Source organism: Drosophila persimilis, unplaced genomic scaffold (genome assembly GCF_003286085.1).
Source record: "Drosophila persimilis strain 14011-0111.01,24,50 unplaced genomic scaffold, DperRS2 tig00000808-arrow-arrow-pilon, whole genome shotgun sequence".
In the NCBI taxonomy this organism is placed as follows: domain Eukaryota; kingdom Metazoa; phylum Arthropoda; class Insecta; order Diptera; family Drosophilidae; genus Drosophila; species Drosophila persimilis.
Genome location: NW_020825357.1, coordinates 1,196,898 through 1,221,987, shown reverse-complemented (window position 1 = coordinate 1,221,987; position 25,090 = coordinate 1,196,898). Strand labels below are relative to the sequence as shown.

The 25,090-nt window shown below is 50.5% G+C and overlaps 1 protein-coding gene across 1 annotated transcript; it reads left to right on the top strand.

Annotated features, from left to right (window-relative positions):
• The first annotated feature begins 2,614 nt into the window (after positions 1 to 2,614).
• Positions 2,615 to 22,751, top strand: LOC6601133 (titin). Its single transcript, XM_026993180.1, has 19 exons — positions 2,615 to 2,716; positions 2,773 to 2,895; positions 2,961 to 4,274; positions 4,356 to 4,697; positions 6,621 to 6,797; positions 6,863 to 7,639; positions 7,787 to 7,858; positions 8,403 to 8,597; positions 8,657 to 10,058; positions 10,129 to 10,289; positions 12,663 to 14,469; positions 16,100 to 16,306; positions 16,370 to 16,581; positions 17,015 to 18,652; positions 18,984 to 20,457; positions 20,766 to 21,323; positions 21,889 to 21,971; positions 22,059 to 22,239; positions 22,352 to 22,751. The coding sequence occupies exons 1-19, from the start codon at positions 2,615 to 2,617 to the stop codon at positions 22,453 to 22,455; spliced, it is 10,929 nt and encodes a 3,642-aa protein (XP_026848981.1). The 3' UTR covers positions 22,456 to 22,751.
• Positions 22,752 to 25,090: the final 2,339 nt, after the last annotated feature.

The following is a 25,090-nucleotide window of genomic DNA, read 5'->3' as shown; positions in this document are numbered from 1 at the left end:
CATATTCTCGTGTTGTCGTGTTGTCGTATTTGTACAATACATTAATGCTGCCACGATGAGTATATTTGCCGTCTGTATCGGAGGCACACAGCCAATGTTAATAGGGACTTTTATTAGTTTTTGGCCTGATATTTGTATAAACTTTTTATGGTACACATTTCCCTATAAACCGACAGACAGACAGACAGACAGACAGACAGACATTTGATTTATGTCACTTTAATGAGCCTTGTATTCAATCATGTATTCAATTAGCTTTTACCTTTAATCGAGAGCACAAGCTGCCCATAAAAGTGGTCCTCTTTCCCCCCCAAGGCGGACAGACACGGCATTCGAGTGTGTTCAGTTGTTCATTTGTTCATTTGTTCATTTGCTCGTTTGGGCTGTGCCGATGAACACGCATTTCATTTTCACACTAAATGTATGCAAATATTAGGTCAGGGTTCGGTCGATGAACTCTTAACTCTGAATATTGCACATTAATTGCGAATTTAATTCGATTTTTCTGCCTAACAGGGAATTTATTAAGGTTTGAGGGGGATTTTTGGAAAGGAAAACAAACGAAGAGTGCTGCTTAGATGAAATTAGGGAAAATCCAGGGGTTCCTTGGGGGGACTTCTCCTCCAATCAATGCCATGAAAACTAGAATCGAAAAGGCCCATTCCTCTACTCAAGCAGACGGCGACCGGTCCCGAGAATGCAAAAACAAAATACACGCAACGTATGATTCGAGTCTCAATGATTAGGGAGGAATCTTCTGGTCAACAAATACAAACTTGGATTACAAAAATAGTTTAAAAAACCCATAAAAAAGCTGGGAGGCCAATTCCGTACGTGCTGAATGGCTTTGACCACACATTAGGGGTATTCGGGTAAACTTTCAAACTCAAAATGTGACAAAACCAACTTAATTTTTGGTCATCCCTTCAATGAAAGCCTCCAAGAAAGAAGCCACAAATCTCTCGTCGAAACTGCCTCTAAGCATACATAGAGGGTATTTGTGTACATGCTGAATCGCTGAGTCGAAAGTTGAATCTTGTTTCCATCCATAATTAAATAGTTTCCCATACAGAAGGATCTGGAGCCCACACTTTTCAATTGCCCCTCGATCGGGGCATATAAATCCTGCAAAATCAAGCCAACGCCTCCACAAAAATGGCTATTTCCCAATTAAATCAACGATCGGATCGGGCTGGCACTCGGGGATTACGTGGCCAATGGTTTGGGGGGGGTCGAGCGGGCAGGTTCGTAATGAAAGAGCGGCGGCGGCATTGCGGCATTGCGGCATTGCGGCGCTCCATAAAAATGCGCAATGATTTCATACAAAACGATAAGAAAGAACCCCAGAGGGAGGGGAGGTGGGAGGGGAGGTGGGACAGAGCCAGAACCAAGGTAATTTCATATCGAAATCGTGTTCTATCCGCTGCCACAAAGTATTAATTTAAAAGCCAAAAACGTGTTTGGCGTTAAGCGCCTCTGAAAGTGGACGATGGACGGACCTCCGGACCTCCGCTTGATCTTGTTCCCTCTCGATCGACTGTTTGTTAGAGCTGGGGGGGCTTTTGGGGCATTATATCATCGGCCATGCCACCCGTCCCCTCGAAAGTCTCTTCTACTTCCGCCTCGGTCGTACTTTGGGGATTGCACAAGTGCCGCACATGCGCCTTGGCCGACGAAATGCCTTCAAAATGCAGTCTTAACGGCTCGGTGCGTGCAAAAAGACGAAAAACACTTGAAATACGATTCAGATGCAGATGCAGGAGTTGGCGGAGGGGGGGGGGGGGGAGGCGGGGCGCCTGGCCATATGCATAATGGTTTACGAGTGATGCATAAAAGTACATCGTCTCGTTATGGCCTGGCGCGGCGTGGGGCGGGGGGAGGCGTTGGGTGGGGGGCTGTTTACTATATAGTGATGTCATACCATTTATGGTTCATATTTCAGTTAGACGTTGCCCGTCCCGCTAGGCCGTCCCGGCCCCGCTTTTGGCTTTAATTTATTCAAAGTTTATGAGAATTATCATTTTGCATATTGAAAACTCACTCACGTAGCATTGAGTCAGTGACTCCGTCGAATGATCTCCGATCGGATCGAAACGGGGCACCACATTTAGTTTAATTGTTTGGCTATTAAATGATTTTGTAAATTGATTGATTGCCGGTCATTAGATCGTTAAATCGAATGGCCCAAAGAGTCACAAAATAAATGGTTAATCGCCCACGCAAGAGCCCCCTTTCCCACCTCCCCCAAAAGCCAGCCAGTTCTCCTATTCTGCTGCTGCTGCTGCTGCTGTGTATCTTCTGTGGCATGTGGCACTTTCCACATACACAGCAGCGCTCTGTTCGGTTCTGTTCGGTTCTGTTCCATGTATCGACACATGCTCATCCCAACAGGAAAACCTAACGGATGCCATTACCATAAACAGCCAGTGTTGACCTTCATTGCAATCAAACAGAACAGAGAAGAGTGGAGCTGCTGCTGCGGCTGTGGCTGCCACAAGTGGTGCTCCTGCCGCTGCGGCTGCTTCTGGCGGCGGTGGTGCCTATCCAAAATTAGAAGCTGCTCTGTGCAGCATTGTCGTTTTGCTCTTGAGCAGGTTTTTGGCGACAAGTTTTCATGAATGAGAAATGCAGACACACGAGTGTGGCTGCCGCTGGCTGGGAGCTCAGGAACGTGACTCGAAAACAGGGCGAACAGAAGAATTCCTTGAGCAAACTTGTGGGAGAAAACTTTCTTCATCGTTTCATCGTTTCATCTTCGATAATTCTTTGCAGAGTCCCGAGAAGATCTACATCAAAGTCGTCGAGCTGGAGCCAAAGATCACGTCGCTGGGCGAGAATCTCGAAGAGTCCGTGCGCATGCAGCGGGAGCACGATGATACCCTGCGAAATCTGCAGGTAAGCCAGAGATCCAGCTTCGAGAGAGCCCCCGTCTAAAGCCCCTCTGACACCCCGCCCTCTAGAGCCTGCCCGGACCGATGGACGAGTTCGTGCAGAAGGCCGACAAGCTGCTGGCCAGCAAGAGGATCAGCTCGGAGCTGGTCAACGCCATGGCCGACACCTTGAACGTCATCTGGCAGGACATCCTGAACCTGCTGCAGGACCGGCAGCACATTCTGCTGCTCTGCACACAGTTCCACGACAAAATGACGCAGTGCTTCAGGCGCATGGACCAGCTGGAGATGGCCTGCAGCGAGACCCAGCCGACCCAGCCGATGGACGTGCCGCATGTGCAGGAGTTCCTCAACAGATTCAAGCAGCTGAGGATCGACATGCTCACGGGCGTGATGGCCGCCCTCAAGGACGGCAACGAGCTGCTCTCGCAGCTGGAGGAGCTCGAGAAGCTGGAGACCCTGGACACGCGGCCCGAGCACATCAAGCGGGACGCCACGCGGGCCGTCCACCAGGTGCAGCAGTGGCTGGAGGCGCTGCACGACCGCAGGAACGACCTGGAGGTCGCCTGGCAGACGCGCAAGACCCAGATGGAGCAGTGCCTGGCCCTGGGGCTGCTCGGACGAGAGCTGATCGACCTGGAGGCGGCCCTGCAGAAGGCCCGGATGGACCTCAACACCATGTACAGCCTCGGGGAGTGCGAGCACACGGCCAACGAGATGCTCGCCCGGTACAGGGAGTGGAAGCAGCAGGCGCTGCTCCTTCGCGATCGGGCGCTGAAGATCACCCGCGCCAAGGAGAAGGTCCAGTCGGCGGGTCTCTTTGCGGGGGACGAGGCCTGTGCCCGGGCCTATGCCGTCCTCAGCGGCTGCACCGAGCACCTGGATCTGGTGGATCAGCGCGAGCACTGGCTGCACCAGTCGCGGGAGTTCTTCGCCAAGGCCGAGCACACGCTCAGTGTCCTGGAGAAGCTGGAGCTGGAGCTGGCGAGCGTCAAGCTGCCGCCGAACTCGCCCGAGAGCTATGCCATGTTCTCCAAGGTGGAGCGCGACGTGCGAGGCTTCACCGAGGAGCCGCTGCGACTCGGCTACGGCATCTTGGACGAGGTGGGCCGCACGCAACCGGAGACGCAGGGCGTCAAGCGGGTCCTCGACGAGCTGGAGAACCGCAAGGCCTACATCGAGGGCATCTGTGCGCACAGCAGCGAGGACCAGCAGAAGGTGCAGCGAGCCCTCGCCGAGTTCCTCGCCCAGCACAACGAGCTCCTGGCCTGGCTGCGGGCCTCCGGGCAGCTGCATCTCCAGCAGAGCGTGGACATGGGCCGGAATCTGCAGCAGTCGAAGCAGTTCCTCCTGCAGCATCACGAGCTGATGCAGGACCTGGAGGTGAGTCCAGCGACACTATGAAACCCCATTAAGACTCTAACGAACCCCCTTTCCGTTTCCGTTTCCGTTTCCCCCACCCAGATCAAGGGAGAACTCATCAACCTACTCCTCGAGAGCATCAAAGTCCACTTGGAGTCGCTGAGCCCTCAGCAGCGCTACGATGTCGACTCGAAGGCCGAGTCCCTGCACAAGCACTGGATCGAGCTCAAGGATCTGGTGCTGAAGCGCGTCGACTACGTCTCCCTGCTGATCGAGTTCTTCGAGCAGGCCAACGAGCTCTCTAGTCAGCTGGATCACCTGCAGCGCCAGCTCCAGCAGACGCCCGACGAGCACAAGCTGCAGTTCCTCCAGGCCACGTGGTCCAACATTATCCTGGCCTTCGGCGAGCTCAAGTCCCGCGGACAGCGATTCATCAACTTGAAAGTCGGTATCCCCGCGGGCCCCAGGGAGGGAGAATCTTTTACTTTTAAGACCAAGTCGTTTCTTTGGAATTCTCTGAGAGCTTTGCGCCACTTTTGCATGTCCCGCTTGCCGCCCGCATCTCTGCCATGCTCCGCCTTCGAGCCGCTGACAGCTGCCACATTTGCACGCTGCAACCGCTGTCTAATGCTGCTCTGAAAAGCATAAACCATCTGCACATAGACTATGGGAGTACAATAGCTGTGTCGGCACAAAAGTATCTGCCCAGAAGAGGGGTACGCTGGCTATGGCCAGGGCTTCGAATGGAACTGCATCTGAGGTGTAGAAAGAGTGAATGGATAACCTATCTTCAGCCTTCGATTGGAAATATCTGTAGATCCACCATAAAGACCATTTATGGAATAGAAAAGGATAGAGCTAGTGGCACAGCGGGAGAGTGAGAGAAAACGCCAAACCCTGCCAAGCTACTCTGTAAAAGAGTGAGGTAGAGGGAGAGAGAGAGGACGCGAGGCAGTCGAGTCAGCTGCGGGAAATTTGTATTATGAAATTCTGGCGAATTCAGGGCTTACGGAGCTCTCATATCTACCAAGTTGTGGCTTCGTAACATCTGAAAACCCTATTTATTGAAGCCAGGGGACCTTCGTAGTGCCTTGGAGTATTCCCCACTTGTAGTCCTTCCAAAAGAAGCTGCAAGTCGGTTGCAGATATCATTTTAGAGCCTCGCAATGTTAGCTTTAGTAAAAAGAGTATCTTCTATAGGGTAATCCTCTCCTAGCTCCAACTTTTACTGAATAAAACTGCAGAGATCCATAGATTTTGAGCTCCAGATCCACAACTTCTCCAAAAGGAGTTTTCCAAGAAAGATGGAAATTGATTGCGGAGATCTCCATGATCTAGGCTAGAAATCCCACAAACATTTTCATGAAAATTGGCTATAGATTGACAGCCAAAAGAGGCATCAATCTCTGCACTAAATGAGTATTAATATTGAAGAGGTCTTTCCGAAAGCTTTTCCGACTCCAAAGATGCGTTAGATCAGCGATAAGCTCTTCCGACTGGCCTTCCCTTTGAAGAGAACGTACAAATTCAGTGCAGAGATCCACAGAAGTCAAGCTCCAGAGTAACCTCACATCGATTCCAATGAAAACTAGCTTCAGTTTAAGCCTCTATCAATGCCCGATAGAGTTATCATCTGCAAAGATGCTTTAGATCTCCGAAAGAGTATTCGAACTTCAATTTCCATGCCAGAGATGGCATCCTTTGGCTTTTCGTGGCCCATAAATTATCAACAATATGATTTGGTTGGCCATAAACATCTATTCGAAACGACAACGTCGTCATTTGGCCCCATCCATAGCCCCCCCCCCCCCCCCCCCCCCCCCCCCATATGTGCGTTTCGAGTAGTACATGAAACCGGGAAGAAAACGAAAGAGAGCCAACAGCCGCAAAAGAAAATTTTGAAATTAGAAAATTTCGCTGCTGCTTCGGCTGGTGGCTGTATTTCGAGTTTTCCTTCCTTCTGTTGCTGTTTCTGTTTCTGTTTCTGGTTCGAGTTTTCCTCTCGAGTTGAGTCCATAAATAAAAGCAAAGCAATTTGCGCGCTGCGAGGGCTATAGATAGGTCTGTCTCTGGTCTCTAGATTCTGGTCTCTGGTCTCTGGCATGGCCTGGACTCTCCTCGGATTTGGATGTGGATGTGGTGTTGTGTTGTGGCCAGAACGCACCAGACCCTGGCCAAAGGCAGATGCGTTGTGCCACGCGCCGTTGTACGAAAAAAGAAAAAAACCACTGCGACACTTGACGAAGCAGAAGCAGAAGCTGAAGCTGAAGAACCAAAATAAAATAAGGAAAAACTAATTTTTTCCATTTATTTTGTTTTTTTTTTTTGGTCTATGCTATTTTTGGTGCTGCACACACGCATACATAGATTGTGGATCCATATCTCGAGACGAAATCCTCGACGCAGGCAGTGGAAGAGACGCTGAACGGTTTCAGTAAGCGGCAGTGCGACGTGACGAGCAGTTTGGAGAATTGGACAACGACCATCCAGGAGAAGCGAGAAGTTGAATATCTGCTAGAGAAAGTCATGAGCGATAACGAGGAGGTAAGTAGAGGAGGCCCCTGGTCACCGCCCCTGCCCTTGCCCAGAATCAAACTCTCTTTTCCCAGACGGTTGCCAAGAGCACCCAAGTGGACACCCAATTGTATCCCGTCTTCGGTTCCCCCTCGATGGACACGAAGCAGCTGCTGTCGGGCATACGGGAGAAGCTGAGCTTCGTCGGCCAGGACATTGAGCGGGCCCAGGACGAGATCCAGCACCGCATTCAGACCACCCTGAGCATCCAGACCAAGGACCAGCAGTCGCTGGCCAAAATCGAGCAGGTGATCAACAATCTGCGCATGCTGAAGGCCCGCCTCGACGGCATCAAGTACGACTATCGCACTCTCATCGAGAGCGTGCTGCTCTTCCTGGAGAACATTGCCCAGCTGCGGAACGAGATCGATGAGTATTTCGCGAGGCAACAGCAGCAGCCGCACCCCTCTCCATCCCCATCCACGGGCAGTGTGGAGCGCAGCATTGCAGAGCACGAGAGATTCCGCGATCATTGCATGGATAAATTTAGATCGTTAATCACACAATCCGAACTGCTGATCGATCGGGTGCGCGTGCTGGAGCCGCCGGGGGCACGCGAAATCGACACCGATCGCATTCTGAAGTTGTTGGAGATTCTGCGCATTCACTTCGAGACGCAGTGCAGTGCCAGAATGTCGTCGCTCGAGCGGCTCGAGAAGATCGAGCAGTTCCGCAACGATCTGGAGGACATCGATCGGAGTCTGGACAGCGTCAGCAAGCAGCTGCACGACATCAATGGCCAGAGTGTCGATAGTCTGGCGGCGGCCAAGACCACATCGCTGGCATTTGAGTATTTTGAACGTACCATTGAGGTGAGTGAACCCCCCCTCCCCCCGAGTGCAAGTGGAAGATCCAAAGTGTTGAGGTGGGTTATGTTTATAGACAAGACTGAAGAGAAAAACAAAACAGAGAGCAGATCTCTTTGGTTATTTCATGATTTAATGATCCATTTTCTATAGTGTTCAATGCCCAAGCAATTGAAATCGACTCGCCATCAGCAACGCTGGGGCCAAACAGCCCACACTCTCGAGGTAGATGGAAAGATAGATAGATAGATAGATAGATACTTGTAGAATAGATATATGCATATATCTACCCCCCCACCGCCGCTGCCCCCTCTGCATGAGCAAAACAGAGTTCTGAACACCCAAAAAAAACATTCATCAAATTTCCAAATGACATTTTTTTTTTACTCTCTCGGGCGCATCGCAACTTTGAAAATGTTGTAGCTGTCAGCGGATGGGCATGGGGCATGGGGGATGGGGGATGCCTTAGAGATAGACAGCGGCAGCTGTCGTTAGTTTGTAATTAAAAACTTTTGAAATACATCTTTGCATAACGAGAGATACAGATACAGACATAGATACAGCTACAGATACAGATACACACAACATTTCGAATGCTGGCACGTTTCTATTGCACTTTCTGCTTTTTGGCATTTGAGGGAAAGATACTTTTAGATGGAGATCCGCTGCTTGGCTGCACTTTTCCCCCCGTTTTCTTGTGCCCTCCCAGACGCTTGCCCGCATTTACTCGCCTTTTGAGTATATTTTCCATGCTTTTCCCTCCATTTAGCTGCTCGAGAAGCGCATTGAAAAGTTCACAGATTCGACGAGCCAGCAGCTGCTGATCACGAATCCCGAAAGCGAACAGTACGTCAAGGAGGAGCTCCGTAAACTCAACGACAAGTGGCAGAGCTTCAAGGATCAGGTGAAGCAGAAACGAAAGAGCCTCAACCAGGCCACAGAGTTCTTCGAGGTTGTCGAAAAGGTAACGCCAGCGCCAAGAAACTCCCCCCAAGACCCATTCTAATCCGAGGATTCCTTCAGATCGATGCCGAATATCGGGAGATCAGCTATTTCTACAGCAGCGTCTCCAACAAGGTCCCGTATCTGCGCGACTCTGTGGAGGCGGCCAACCTCGTCAACGACATCGAGAACTATGTCACAAGTCGGGAGCCGGGACTGCGCTCGAAGCTGGACAGTGCCTCGCAGTGCGCCCACGACATGAGCAAGGTGTCGGCGCTCTACAACGACGTGATGAACATCTTCCAGTCCTTCATCAAGCTCAAAATGGACATCAACATTGTGCAGGAGCGCCTGAACCAGGAGCAGCGGCAGCGGGAGCAGAGGGAGCGCGACTCGCGCGATCAGGCGGAACGGGAGAAGGCCATGCGCGAGGCAGAGGCCAGGGAGCGCGCGGCCAGGGAGGAGCAGGCCCGTCTGGAGAGCCAGCGCCAGCAGGCGGCCATCGAGCAGGCCCAGAGGGAGCTGGTGGCCCGGGAGCTGGCGCTGCGCGAGCAGGCCGTTCGCGAGGAGGAGTCCCGGCTGAAGGCCGTGCGGGAGCAGGCCGCCCGCGAGCAACTGGCCCGGGCACAGGCGGCCCGCGAGGAGGAGATGCGCATTCAAACGCTGCGGGAGATTGCCAAGCGCGAGGAGGAGGCCCGTCTGCACAGCAAGCGCGAGGAGGAGATCCGAATCAGGCGCGAGGACGAGTCGCGCGCCAAGCGCGAGGAGGAGGCCCGCATTCAGCGCGAGGAGATCACGCGCCTGCAAACACTGCGCGACCAGGTGGACCAGCAGCGCATCGTCACCGAGAACATCCGCAAGGACATCCAGGTGAACTCCATCTTCACGGAGCTGCGCTACGCCTCGCCGCTGTTCGTGCGCCCCCTCAAGGACGCCGTGACCCGCGAGGGCGACCGATTCGTGTTCGAGTGCGAGGTCACCGGCACCCCAGAGCCCGCCGTCGAGTGGTTCAAGGACGGCATCAGCATCCTGAGCCACGCCGACTACAAGACCAGCCTCGACAAGGGCATCTGTCGCCTGGTGATCGAGGAGACCTTCGCCGCCGACTCGGCGCGCTTCAGCTGCCGCGCCTCCAACCTGGTGGGCACCTGCGACACCAATGCCACGCTGGCAGTGCGCGAGAATGCCGCAGAGCTGCAGCTGGTGCCGCCCCGCATCCTGCGGTTCCTCGAGAGCGGCAAGGCCACCGAGGGCAGCTCCTTCCAGTTCGGCTGCATCGTCGCGGGGGTGCCCCTGCCCACGGTGCAGTGGTTCAAGAACGACAAGTGCATCGACGACTCGCCGGACTACGTCATCAGCTACAACAACGGCGAGGCCACGCTCCGCTTCGAGGAGGTCTTCCTCGAGGACGACGCGGTGTACACCTGCAGCGCCTCCAATCCGGCGGGCATCGAGCACTGTTCCGCCAGCCTGATTGTGGAACGTAAGTGCAAAACTGCAAACCATCGCCCCCATGGATCGATCTCCTAAAAGTATGCTCTATTTCGCCACAGCTTTGGAGCCCACAGAACTGCCCAGCTTCAAGGTTCCGCTGTCGAATGCCATGGCCCGCGTGGGCCAAAAGATCAAGCTGGAGGCCGTCGTGAGTGGCATACCCCGACCGGACATCTGCTGGGTGCACAACGGCAAGCCGTTCCAGCCACGCGATGCAAAGGTGAGTTTTCACTTCCACCACGTTTCGTGGGGTCAAAAATCCCATTCAAAATACTCAATTTTGCCAAAATATATTTATCTGTAGATAGAAAATCTTTTGAAAAAACTCATCTGTTGGGATTTATTGGAATTTTCCTTTGTATTTTTGCACGGTACTTTCTTCGGAATTCCATCTTTTGTTCTTAAAAAATTGAAACATTTTGTGTGGATTTAAGAAGAAAGATTTGTTCTTTTTGGCACACAGAAGACGGAGATACTCTAAAGAGAAGAATCCCAATAGTAATTCTAATGATGGGGGAAGAGATATGATAGATTGACTATCTATGATATTTTTTGATAAAAAAAACAAACGAAAATTTTAAAGATTTTTTAAATCCTTCACTAGGAGGTCCTTGATTATCAACAATACTAAACAAAATACAAAAAAATACCAAAAAATACCAAAAATACCAAAAAATACCAAAAATACCAACAAAAAATACCAGAAAATACCAAAAATAAAACACAAACAATTTATATCAAATTTAACAAATCGAGACAAAAACCAGAAAAATACAAATCAAAATAAACCAAAAAATTAATACTAAAATAGTAGAAACACATATCGTAATAATAGTCAAAATGAACAGGAAAAATATTAGGAATAAAGTCAAGAAAATACTCAATATATATTAGAAAATACCAGAAAAATACTACCAAAACTAAATACTGAAAATAAAGGACATCTACTGGCATAATACAAGAATGATGGCACAATCGTAGTCCCCTAAAAATACTAGTTTCGAGAAGTCTTCCAGTTGAATTTTCGAAAAATGTTGACCCATTTTCGGCCCTGGAATACTTTCTTTCCGATCCATTTCCCCGCCCCAGAACTTCCGATCAACAATGCAAGATCCCCAGCAAAGCAAAGGGTAAACAAAAATTCCAAGTAAAATAAAATGCCACCAAGTACAATCCCTCCCCCCTCCACCCACCAATCGCCATGCCGCCCCCCTCGACAACTGTCTGGCGAATTCCATATAGACAGTGCCATAGACATATACACAATACTATATACGCGGTATATACTGTACACAAATTTTGGCTGGAAAGAAAAAAGAGACCAGAGAATATCGAAATAATTCTATAATTTGTGGTTCTGTGGGCGTTTTCCAAAATTTGGAAAAGAAAATATCATCATGTTTTAGTTGCTCGGATGGGGATCGCGAACGGACTGACGTCAGTGGCGGATGAATGCGTAGACGCATCAGACGGGGCGCTCCCTTGGCTGATGATCTAGTACACCATCGACAACATCCTCTGGGTCTGTCTCTGTCTCTGTCACTGGTCAGCATTTTGGGTTGCAAACACACACAGAGAGAGAGTAAATTCAAGGCAAACATTTCTGAAAATACGCCAACGCACTTTATCTTTCGTTGCAATTTAGAGAACATATAGCGGCCATATAATATCTAATATCTAATATCTAATAGCTGCAACTTTTTTGGCAGCTACCACTCGTCGCAGACTCTGCAACGAGCCGTGCAACGTGGCAAATTCAATTCACCACAGTGTGGCAGTCACAGTCAGTCCATCCCCCTCCCCCCACACCCCCAAGAATCTCCAAACCCGGGATATCGCGCGTCAGGCAATTTGTTTATTGTGGGCGCCAACATTGTATATACAAATTTGCAAAAGATATAGATACATACATATGTATGTATAGACGAGTATTCAGCGAAAAAATTGGCAAAAAAATTCAGAAATGACTTCATTGGCCGCACTTTTTAATTGCCATTCTGTCATTCTGTTTTATGCTCTTTATATTCCACAAACATGATCTCACTGTGGTTTCAATCACTGGTTTAAAACCATTTTCGTAATTGAAAATCGGTGATCGCTTTGTTTGCTCTCTCCCATTGAACACCTGTGCTCGGGGGCTTCCTGCAATTTGGGGCCAGCAAAACAAAGAGCAGCAAATAAACAAAACAAAAGCCTCTTCTTGGGCCTCCGCCGGATGCGCCCCAGAGATCGGCGATCGCAATTGCTCTGCCCACATCCGCACACACTCCAACAACAACAACAACAACACGAACAAAAACTCAAATAAATAAGATTGAAAATTTGTGTAAAAAAGAAGAAACATTCAATTGCAAAAAAATTAAGAGGAAATAAAAGAAAGAAAAACCAAAAAACAAAATGAAACAAAAACTAGAACAAAAATGAAAGCATTAGCCTCCGATCGTCTCGGTGCTGATCGGCTCGGGTCGGCTCGGATCGGCTCGGATCGGCTGGGATTCGGGTTCGGGTGTGGTGTGGTGAATACTGAATGAATGCCATGTCTTGCCATCGTTTTCTGATGAGTTTCCCAATGACTTTTACTCTGTACTTTCAGTATGAATACGGCCGCGTAACGCTGATAATCCCCCAAACTTATCCCAACGACGCCGGATCGTACGTTCTGAGCGCCAAGAATCTAGCCGGAGAGGCATACACTAGCTGCAACGTCATTGTCAAGGGTCGCCTCCCCAACGAAACGTCCGATTCCGAGATGGCCAGCGACATAGAGCCGATCAAGCCGGCAGTCCACCTGCCGCTGAAGGATGTCTCCATTTTCGAGGGCAAGCCCGTGCGTCTGGACTGCGTGATTGTGGGTCAACCAGAGCCAGAGGTCATCTGGTACCACAACGAGCGGCCCGTCAAGGAGTCCGCCGACGTCCAGCTGCTGTTCCAGGGCGATCGCTGCTCGCTGATCGTCCAGGAGGTGTACCAGGAGGACGCCGGCCACTACAAGGTGGTGGCCATCAATTCAGCAGGGGAGACATCGAGCAGCTGCGAGCTGAAGGTCACGCCGCTGAACCTGCAGGCCGAGCCGGCCACGAGGGCCCAGGTGGAGAGGCAGAGCCTGCCCAAGGACGCGCAGCCAAAGTTCGAGCGCCTGCTGTCCGATGTGCTGGCCGATGAGGGCGAACAGGTGGTCCTGGAGGTGCAGGCCAGCGGCGACCAGCCGCTGAGCGCCCAGTGGTATCTGACCAACAAGGAGCTGCAGCTGGACGATCGCGTCACTGCCACGGGGGACCCCGAGTCGGGCGTCTTCAAGCTGATCCTGAACAACGCCAGCGTCGACGACAAGGGCGTCTACACGGTGAAGGTCTCCAACCAGGCGGGGGACGCCAAGTGCTTCTCGCATCTGATTGTAAAGTCCGTGAATGCCCCCGAGAACCGTCGCAGCAGCCAGTCCTCCGTGGAGATCGTGGAGCGACACGCCTGTCCCGAGTTCAGGGAGCTCTTCAGCGACAAGCAGGGCAGCATCGACGACGTGGTCAAGTTCGAGTGCATTGTCAAGGGCAGGCCCACGCCCAAGGTCCACTGGTTCTTCAACGACCAGCCCGTCCACGGCCACAACTTCCTCGTCTCGACGAGCGGCGACCGCCAGGTGCTGACCATCCAGAAGCTCACCCACGATGCCGTCGGCAAGATCAGCTGTGTGGCCGAGAACGAGGCGGGAAAGGCCACCTGTGTGGCCTTCCTGAACATCATCGGCAGCGGCCTGCCCGCCTCCAGCGACCTGCAGACCATGACCCAGGAGCACAACACCGAGTCGTCGCGTGTGACCATCAAAAAGCAGACCTTCACCACCACCTCCACGTCGCAGGTGAACTCCTACGAGGGCAACGTGCCCCAGACGGAGGTGCACCACTCCTCGGCCCACATTGACCAGTCGCTGAAGCAGTTGGGCCAGCAGCGGCCCGAGATCATGGAGAGCCACCACTACCAGGAGCTGCACAAGAGCAAGGAGATGACCGCGCCCAGCCTGCAGCAGAAGTCCTTCACGGTCGTTCAGTCGGCCGCCAACGGCGGGGGTCCTTCGCCCCTGCCGGCCATCACCATCCCCGACTCCCCCACTCGCCTGCGCAAGGAGATTGCCCCTCGCTTCACCACGCCCCTCACGGGCAAGATCGTCGATCAGGGCGCCGACGTCAGCATGGAGGCCATCTACGACGGCTACCCCTCCCCCGAGATCAAGGTGGAGAAGAACGGCGGCCAGCTGTTCGATGATCCGCACACGAAAATCTCCAATAAATTCAATCGCGTCACCATCGAGCTCAAGCAGGTGGGCGTGGCCGATGCGGGACGCTACGCGGTGACAGCCTCCAATGCCGTGGGCCAATCGACCAGCACCGCCGATTTGGTGGTCAAAAGTGAGTATTTCCTACAGTATTTTTTTTGGTATACGGGCATATGGGTTGGGTTCTACTTGTATTTATGATTGCTTTTGGCCCTCAATTTTCATGAATTTGCTTGGGGAAATTTCCACTTCTAGAAAGCTAGAAAGAAATGGCAATTTATTCCCAACAATGATCCATCATTTTGGCGGCCATTAAGACTATGGGAATTCCTTCTGCGGATTTCTGCGAATTTTAGATCCCAACCAAGCGGGAAGCCAAAGATAAGTTCGTCTAAAACGTATGCCTTGGAAGGCCTTTAAAACTTCTTTAGATTTTAGTAGATGATAGAATTTGGGTTCAGATTAGTCTTTATTTTCGAAAGGTTTCAATGAAATATTTTCTGAAAATTTCCCAAAATTGCTCTTGCGAAAAAGAGCCACCAAAATGATTTACAAATCAATTGAAAAAAAACACAGAAGCACTGATACAATTTCTGCTCAAATACTGCTCTATTTTGAGAGCTAATGTTTCCATATATTAATTAAAAATAAAGGCAAAAACTGTACAGGGCTCCAAGAGTAAAAAACTCTATAAAATATGTTACTATTTTCCCTTTTGGTATTTTCTTGGATTTAACTTTCTTTTTTCCTCTCGAAAATCTTCTTTTCGGGAGCCATGGTAAACACATAGATACATATTTCTGTATGTAGATGTGTGTCTGTGTGTGTACTATAAAAACCAATTCGCAGAATTAATGAACTGGCGAAAAGTGTTTTAAATATCTTAAACATAGAATATGGCATATAGCATCTAGCATCTAGCATAGACATTATAGAATACACATGTTCGAACAGCCCAGCCCAGCCCAGCCCAGCCCAGAGATAGACCCTATATCATATGTTCCCCGTCTGGTCGGTCCGCTCGGCCCGCTCGGCCCGCTCGGTGCTCGTTCGTGCCACACATCAATCAGCGTAGAGCATTAAAGTGTCATTGTATGGATCTTCAAACGTCAATGCCTCGAGGCAGCAGCTCCCTCGCGGAATATTGATGAGTTTTTAGTGGGGTCGAACGATTGTTGTTGTTATTGTTGAAATTTCAATAGTTTTTCATCCCCGGGGAAAAAAAAGGCCAAATGCAAAAAAGATTTTCTTACACGAAATTTATAAATATTCCTCGTTGTGGGGTCGTGGGTGGGGGTGGGGGCCTGCGGTTCTATAGAGGGGGGTCTATAGGATGTGAATGTGGGGGCTGTCTGATGTCTGCAATTATTATTATGTAAATGGGGATCGTTTATTTACTCGAGATTTTAGCAGATTTTTGTCGTCTTGTGTGGTTTTGGGGGCCGCGTTTTGGGGATTATACATTATACTAGATATGTTTTTACTGCCTGCCTGATGTCCGATGTCTGAGCGAATTATTCATTATGGCCGCTGATTGGGTGGGACGGCTGTTTCAAGTAAATTTTAACCGCAAAAACAACAGACCGATCCACAGATCCACAGATCCACAGATCCCCAGATATCTATGATTTTGCAATGACACCGAAAAAGTGTAGGCTAATGTTTATGTTCCACTGAGTGGTTCCATTCGCCCCCAATTTGAAGATCTTTCATGTGGTTCCCGTCTTTGGAGCATCTCAAATGTGGCTTCTTCCTTTCCGCAGAGACCATCTTTCCGCCAGTCTTTGGCAGGCGCTTGCAGGCACAGGTCGCCAAGAGGGGCGAGAAGCTGATCATGGAGGTGGAGGTCACAGGACTGCCAGACCCCACTGTGCTCTGGCTGAAGGACGACAAGCCCATACAAGATGCCGGCATATCCCCGCACCGACTGCTTGCCCAGGGCAACTCCTATCGTCTGATCATTGAGAAAGGTACTGCCCTTGGAGTCCTCACCCCCTCTTTCGGTATATCCTTTACCCCCCCTTTTATTGCAGCACAAACCTCTGACTCTGGCAAGTATATGGTAAGAGCCACCAATGCCGGCGGGGAGGCCAAAAGCATCGCCGATTGTGCCATTCTGGAGCCATCGCCGGAGCGCCTCCAAGAGGTCGTCAAGACCATTGTGTATGAGACCACGCCCACGGCCGCGCCCACGCCCATCGCCACGGCCGCGACAGCATCGGCCTTGAGCGATTTTAAAACCGAAGTAAGTGTGCATGTGCTCAATATCTAACCAACAACCAACCACCGATCCAACGATCAATGCATTATCCTTCAAAAAGATCACCTATAAACACATAAAGATTTCATCTTTGATTCGATTCGATTCGATTCGATTCGATTGGACTCTGATTCGATCTATACTTCGATTCTAAAACTATTCTAAACTCTATTCTAATCTAAATCTATTCTTTTTTCGACGCTGTTAAGTTTACAAAAAAAAGAAAAAACAAAAAAATTAATAAACAAAAACCTTTTCTTTGTGAATCTTTCTTCTCTCAATCTCTCAATCAACGTCGCTCGTGTCCTTCCTCCGCTCGATTGGTTTTCGCTTTGATCATTCCACACGCCCACAAACGCCCACAAACGCCCACACATACAACCACAACCACTCATCGTGCCACACATTCTCATGGCAGAAGCAGCCACAGCAGGAGCCACAGTCGTATCAGAGCACTCAGAGCGATGTGACCCATGCGAACGACCTGCACGGCCTGTCCGAGTCGAAGGTGATCACTGAGCATCGTTGCACCACCGAGGCAACCATGCGTCTAGAGCACAAGTCGGCCTTCAACCTGGAACTGCCCGAGCTGGCACCGCGACCCAAGACACCGCCCACCGCCGACACCACCGATAGAGCCACCGATAGAGCCACCGATACAGCCACCAGCCACACCACAAACACTGCCGCCCCCACACAACAGATACAGATACCGATCCAGACCCCCTTCACGGTCAGCTTCAAGACCGGAGTGACCCAAACCCCGCCGCCAGTGCCGCCCAAGCCCTGCACGCCAGTGGTGGCCGCACTCTATGGCCAACAGCAGCCACAGCCACAGCAGCCACAGCAGATGCAAACGCAGACCAACACCAGATACGAGCAGAGCGAACACAAGTCCTCGTCGTCCTTCGACTACTTCAAGAAGATCGACGAGGAGACCATCACACAGCGCCCCAAGCCGCTGGCCTTCAAGCCCCTGGAGACGGTGGTGCGGCAGCCGCACGCCCAGAGCCTCGCGGAGGAGCTGCGAAGCCTCAATCTCATACCGGGCGATGCGCCCGAGTTCCTCTACGAGCCGAAGGCCGAGCGGAGGGAGCCCAAGGTGCCGCTGATCAACGAGAAGATCAAGATCCTGTCGGAAGTGCAGCCCATGGAGCCGCCGCCGCAGGGCGGGGTGCCAGTGTTCCCGCCCCCCCTCGGAGCCCTGCAGAGCGTGCAGCACGAGACGACGCTCACGAAGGAGGTCAAAGTGGAGTACGGCCAGCCCATAGTGCGTCCCGCGGCGGTCCTGGCCACGCCCGCCCAGCAGAACCCCCGTTCGCCCTCGCCCAAGCCCTCGGCCGAGGGCGTGGCCATGTCCAAGCTTTGGACGCCAGCCGGGGTCGCGGCCCCACCAGCCGCCACGCCCACAAAGGAGCTGAATGCCCCCTTCCTGGTGCAGCAGATAGCCAAGAGCATACCGCCCCAGTCGGTCACCCATCTGGTGAATGTGGACCTGGAGCCGGGCACGCCCCCGGAGATCTGTTTCGCCCCGAAGCCGGAGGAGGCGGTGCGCCGCCGCTCGCTGGTGGAGAGCATGGAGCAGAAGCTGGAGCAGAATCTGCTGCAGGGCCCGCGCAAGGTGCTGCCGCACTCGGTGCCGACCCTAACGCCGCCCGCCGCCAGCGCCTACCGCCCGCCACCGCCAGTGCTGCCCACCCGGCTGGGCCTCTACGAGAGCGACTACGAGAGCGATCGGTACAAGTACAGCGGCAGCGAGAGCGATGCGGAGCCCAGGGCCCAGCAGAAGCCCCTCGCCGCGGAGACGGCGTCCTTCAAGTCGAGCGGCTATGCGGCCGACACCGAGGAGCACTCGAACTATAGGAAATCCGAGAGCAGCTACTACGAAACGAAGACGTCTTCATCGACCACCTTGGGTGGGGGCGCCGGTCCACAGAAGCTCCAGCCCGAGCCACCGGCAACGATTTACTATACCCCACAGGCGTCACAGGCGCCACAGCCGCAGCCACAGGCGCCACAGCCGCAGCTGCAACAAAAGCAATCCCAAGAGGCGAAGGTTCGCATTTAGATACCACCAAATAATTCTCTGTACTTGTGTCTGTCACTATATCTCTGTGTGTTGTTGTTGTTGTTGTTCTTGTTTGTTGTTGTTGTTGCTAGCACTTGAGGGGGAGGGGGGCGGGGGGATGTAACTCCCTCGAAGCGAAAAAGCCACTAAACATTGCCCTTTAACCCTTCACATTGAGACTTCATTGTCGTTGTTTTTGTATCCCTAAAACATGTTCTGCATTTGCCTGATCTAACAAGCCATTTCCTATGTGTATTCCGCCCACAAATACCCCCGCCATCGTTGCTAATACTTTGTACCGTTCGATCTCGTCCCGCAGGACTTCTTTAGCAGCTCGAAGGTGACCAGCAACTACAGCAGCAGCTCCTCGCACCACCAGGAGACCAAGTACTCGTCGACAGGGCCCGTCACGGTCCTGCCGCAGCCGAGTCCGGTGCCGGCCCAGCGAAAGACCCCGGCGGCAGAGTTCAGTGACTACAGCAGCGAGGTGGACGAACGCTTCCGCTCGGTGTCGCGCACCAACGAGTCGGAGGCGGACATCAAGGGCTACCGCGTGGTCTTCCCCCCCACACCCACGCCGCGCACGAACGTGGCCACCAACGGGCACAAGTCCCCGGTGGTGGTGATCACCCCCTCGCCCATGGAGTTCGAGCCCATGCCCCACGAGGGCCGCCCCAAGTTCGAGCCGATTGGCAAGGAGATTCGTCACGAGATCAAGACGGAGAGCAGCACCAGCAGCAGCTCAAAGCAATCCAAGTTCTTGCAACAGCAGCAACAGCAGCAGCAGCCTGTGTTCAAGCCCAAGCCTGTGGCAGCCAAGTTTATAGCTGCCACACAGCAGCAGCAGCAGCAGCAGCCACAGCAGCACTCGCCTTCTCGTCCGACCATGTACTACAATGCTGTTGCTGGTGCCCCCATGCATCTGGCGAAGGTCGCCACCGAGACCAAGAACTCGATGCAGATGCACGAGTCCACCGAGAGCTCTCAGCGGGTGGTCAACATGCAGCAGACAAAGCGCATCATTCACTTTGACAGCCAACAGCAGCAGCAGCAGCAGCCGTTGGAGCCCTTCCCCTACAGCCCAGCCCCGAGTCGCACGCCCTCGCGGCAGTCGCATCTGCCGCCACCGGCCACGCCCACAAAATTCATACCCGGCGAGTTCCGGGAGAGCGACTACGAGAGCGAGGTGGAGGGCGGCCCGCGCATCCAGCCGCTCTGGTCGCCCTACGGCGACGGCCTGACCCGGGGATACCGCCGTGTGGCGCCGCCCCAGGGCTCGGCACGCTCCTGCAGCCTGCCACGCGCCTACGAGAGGGTGCTCTCCCCAATGGAGTTCGATCGGGGCCCCGAAATGCCCACCAAGATCCACGTGGATGTGAACACTCTGCGGAAGGAGCAGCGGGGCGGCAGCACAGTCACCACGCAGCACAGCACCCAGTCCTTGAACAGAAACACCACGATGAGGGGACAGCATCAGCAGCAGCAGCAGCAGCAACAGCAGCAGCAGTCCATGGATCAGATAGATAGGGCTGGCACCCTGCCGCGTTGTGGATACAACAGCAGCAGCAGCACCTTGCAACAGCAGGCTGAGGGTCAGGGCAAGCGCATGGGCTCCACGTTCCTGCAGAAGTCCCATCAATTCATCGAGGATGTCAGCAGGGATGTGCAGCAGCAGCAGCAGCAGCAGAGGAATGGCCATGGCCATGTCCTGCGACCGGGATTCAAGCGTGCCCCCAGCGAAGGCAGCAACCAGCCGCAGGCCTATCGCGATGAGTCGCGGGTCTCCCAATACGGTGAGTGCGCCGCAGTTCCTTAACCATCTAGAGACTAATCCAGCAGTAGATACAACATTATTTTATCCATTTTGAATTGGAATTTGAATTTGAATTTGAATTGGACTTTTTTTAAGTTGAAAAATTGGTTTGAGAAATTTTATTTATCGTTTCGCCTGAAAGACCATTCCAAAAAAAAATACCACACTAATCCATATCGAGACCATATCGTTTCATCGTTCAAGTATTCCACGTGTATGTTGTGTATCTTTAAGTTGTTTTTTGGTTTTGTATAAAACTTCCCTTTCTAATGTCGCGGTCCAAATCAGGCACCAAATGCATCGACCCCAACACCGGTTTGATCTATTTCAAATACGATTTTGGCTACGAATTCGGTATACTCTTTCCCGGCGAGGGCCACAAGTTTGTCCAGAGCCAGTGGAACGGCAAGGGCAACGGCGGCCACGGGCCCATCCAGAATGGCGGTCGCCACTCGCCGTATCCCCTGAAGCTGGCCCCGGGAAATGAGCTGGTCATACCCGTGCAGCACGAGCACACGGGCAGGGGTACGCCCACACCAGGCTATGGGGCGACACCCGTCCAAGGCGCCACACCCGTCTATGGCTACACTCCTGGCTATAACTCCGCTCCTGGCTATAACTCCGCTCCTGGCTATAACTCCGCTCCTGGCTATAGTTCCGACAATGAAACACAACGTCGCCATGTGGGACCCTCGGGCGTGCCGCGTTTGGCCGCTCGCTACAATCCCCAGAAGCGCTACAGTCTGCCGAGCAGCCACAGCCACAGCCACAGCCTCGACATACATCTCGATCGGTTGCACGCCCAGGCGCCGCGTCTCCCAACCGAACAGCAACTGGTCCGCACAGGTACAGGATATGAAAGGATGCACTCCATCAATCAATCAATCAAACAATCAAGCGTTGATCTAATGCCAAAAATCACACCACTCGCTATCGATGTTGTTTCTTCTCTCTCAATTTTTGTGATTAACCCCTGATCAGCCATCAGGACAGTAGTCCGTGTATATATATACCATACATAAATATATGTAGCATATAGGCACCTAGGCGTATCCTTAACACCGACAAAAAGCATGAGATCTTAACCCCCAAAAGAGAGGCATGCAAAGTCCTCTCTTTGGTTCTTTTTTTTTATTTATTTGCTCGCTCTGCCTCGTTTCGTTTGTTTGTTGCATGGAAATTCTTGTGTTTTTGTGTGCTTAAAAATCTGTACAAAAAGTGAAAAGAAAAAGAAAATATATATAAGTTTATGTGTGCCACCGCTCGCGTTTGATGCTGCTAATCCCACTAATGGATGCCCCGCTTTGAACAAATGCCTAGAAGCCGAGAGATTTTCTAATGGTTTTTCATCCGCCACGCGCCACCCGCCACCCCCTGTGCCGCTCTCTCTCTCTCTCTGTGGAACACCCAGTGCCGGAACTGCCCAATACGGAACCCGTCAATGCCCATTTGAGCCGCGATGAGCAGGCACAAAGGCAGCCATTATTCATAACGGTAAGCGCGAGTCATTTACCTTTGACCCCTCACTCGGTAATCTCTCTCTCTCTCGCTCTCTCTGGCTCTCTCTGTGTCCATCTGTAGCCCCTGAAAGACATTGCAGTGGGCGTTGGGGGCACAGCCCGTTTCGAATGCATTGTCCAGGCCCATCCGCAGCCGCAGGTCAACTGGAGCCACAACGGCGGGCATTTGGGGCACGGCAGTCGGCATTTCATTGAGTACCGGAACGGCGTGTGCCGTCTAACACTGCCACAGGCCTATCCGGGTGAGTGTATGCCCCTGCCCCGCACCACCCATCGGGGACCCATAAACGGGGACACAAGCTCATTATCCCCCCCCCCTCTGGTAACCGTCTCAAAATTTCGATCCATTTGCAGACGACAATGGAAGCTACGTTTGCACCGCCATGAATCCGCTGGGAGCCGCCAGCACAAGCGGAAATTTGAATGTTTCGAGCACAAACCGTGGATTTAGATACTAAGAGGCATACTACTAATCGTACCACTATTTATTTATTTATATTTATATGATTTACTTTTATTTGTTCAATGCCAAAGTTTCGCCTTATTGTATTGTATTGTAATCGTATTCGTTCGAGGTTCATTGTGGACTCCCAAAAACTCCATCTACAGATATACGGTTCACGATCGGATCGGATCGGATCAGCCCACGAAGGACCATTATTAAGGATGCATGCATATAAACAAAAGGAATTATAGTATTACTTGTGTTTTTTTTTTGTCGAAATATCAAAATAAATCAATATATTAAAACGAAGCCTGGAACAATGATTTTCATTTGAATTGCAATTTCGGAAAGGTTTAGCCTTTTTGGATTTGAATTTACAGTTATTTGGGGAGTTTTTTCTAAAAATGTTTTTTTAGTTTTAATTTGTATTTTATTCTGGATTTTCCCCTTTCGAAAAGTATCAATTTTCAGAAGTTTGTATTTTTAATTATTTTTCCTTTTTAAATATTTTATTTTTCCTGTTTTTTCAATGGATTATAAATTTACATTTCCAGATATTTTTTGAGTTTTTTTAAACATTATTTTTTTAGTTTAAATCTTTATTTTGTTTTGGACTTTCCATCGACTTTCCCGTTTCAAAAAGTATCACTTTTCAGGAGTTTGTATTTTTAATTATTTTTCCTATTTAAATATTACTTTTTCTGTTGTGGTACATTCGATCATTTATAAATTCACATTTCCAGTTATTTGTGGAATTTTTTTAGTTTTAATCTTTATTTTTTTCTGGATTTTCCATCGACTTTCCGGTTTTACTTTTTAAATATTATTTTTTCTGTAGTTTCGATCGTTTATAAATTTACATTTCAAAATTTTTCCAAGGATTACCCAATGTTTTTATTATGATTTCCTTTTTTTTTAAGTTTTAATGATCTTTTTCCTTTAATTTTAATTTTTATTCCTAAATTCCTCTCTTTTTCCATATATTTTTCAAGTTTTTCCTTAGTTTCGTTTCGTTTTTTTTTTTCTCTCTAAAGATCGCTAGAAAGCTTTTTCTCTGGCGCTCTCTACAGCGAAAATCTAACAATTTTGTTCGAAAAAGCTTTCTGCTCGGTTTTCGAAAAAGCTTTTGGAAAAACGCAGGCGTTAGATGGCGCCAAGTGATCGCTGAATGTTTTTTCCAAATTTCCGACTTTTGTGATATTTATTTATGGATTTTCGAAGGAAAATATTGAAAAATTCCTAAGAAATATTTTGAAAATATTTTCCAAACAAAAATTCTTGGGAAATATGAAATTTTTTTTTGGAAACTATATTTTCCTTATAAGCAAAAAGTTTATTGAAAATTTCGAAAATGTTTACATTCCGATATACTATAGCCGTTCGTTAGATCTTTCGGGAGATATATATTCTGGCAGATTGATTCGGACATTAATAATATTTTTCTTTGATAAACTTTGATGTGGATGCTCGTGATTAATTATTGCTTTAGCGTACAATTTGTGGAGCTGCCAACGGGGGAAAACGATGATCTTCCGAATGATATTCTGAATGAATTACAAAACCTAAAAAATACATTCATCTTGAGCAGATTTTCAATCATTACTCATTGCCACTAAAATACCGAGTATTTCCCCTCCGATTCCCAGTTCTATAAGGAACCAGGCTAAACAAATGTTTGGATTTGTGTGGAATGGAGATGTTCGGGAGGTTTTCGCTTGGCTCGCTCGACTCATAAATGATTTATTTGGGTTTTTTCGGCAACGTTTATTTATCTCATTTTGTTGGCATCTCGCGTTGCTCTTCCTTTTGCTCTTTTGTCGCGATCGCTTGCCAAGAATCGAAGGCGCAAAATGCGAGAAATTCGCTACGAGACGGCTACGGACGGCCCCCAGACATAAACACTCTGCGAGGGGCCTGTGGGCTGGCTGTCAAGTCAAGGTAATGGGTCCACGTCCACGTCCACACAGAGAAGGCCCAGCACAATTTGGGCCTCCTCCCACTCCCACTCGTCCTCTTCGTTCTCTCCCACTGCGGCTGGCAAGTCCTTGACACTGACACGGAAATCTATGGCAATCTACCTGTACGCCGCCGCCTGTGCCCCCCATCGCCACCCACTGGTCCACTAATTTTGGGATGGATGACACACTTCTGTCGATGATTAGTTGTGGGATGTTGGTTGTGGCCTGCTGGTGGGTGGATGGTAGTGGGTGTTGAGCATGTACCGCCTGCCAATCTGCCAATTTCGTATTGTGGGCCAAAGTGCTCTCGGTGTTCAGGCCATTAGGCAGTGGTCCAAGTGTCCCAATTGCATGCTGTGTTACTCAGCATCCAAGACCGTCGAAAGGCACCCCCCAAAAACACTTCTGAATCATTTTCAGTGCATCGCCTGCGATTCAAAACGAATCATTTTTCGTTGAAATCAAACATATGGTCCGGCGGGGCTCTCGATTATCCATACATACATATTAATGACTCATTAAATTGCTTATAAAATTCGAAAATCTATGTGTGCCCACAACTTTGTCAAAATACATTTTCGAAATAATAAAAAAATAAAATACAACAAGAGAAACATGAAAAACATTTCGCATATGCGGCCCGTGTCCGGCCTTGTACTGGCTGCTCCTCTTTTTTGTGTATTTTTTGGC

Excerpts from the sequence above, each read along its gene's own strand:
- LOC6601133 (XM_026993180.1), top strand. The coding sequence starts at position 2,615 with ATGAATGAGAAATGCAGACACACGAGTGTGGCTGCCGCTGGCTGGGAG. Across the intron at positions 2,896-2,960 it reads ATACCCTGCGAAATCTGCAG|AGCCTGCCCGGACCGATGGA; the intron begins GTAAGCCAGAGA and ends CCCGCCCTCTAG. Across the intron at positions 21,972-22,058 it reads GGCAGCCATTATTCATAACG|CCCCTGAAAGACATTGCAGT; the intron begins GTAAGCGCGAGT and ends GTCCATCTGTAG.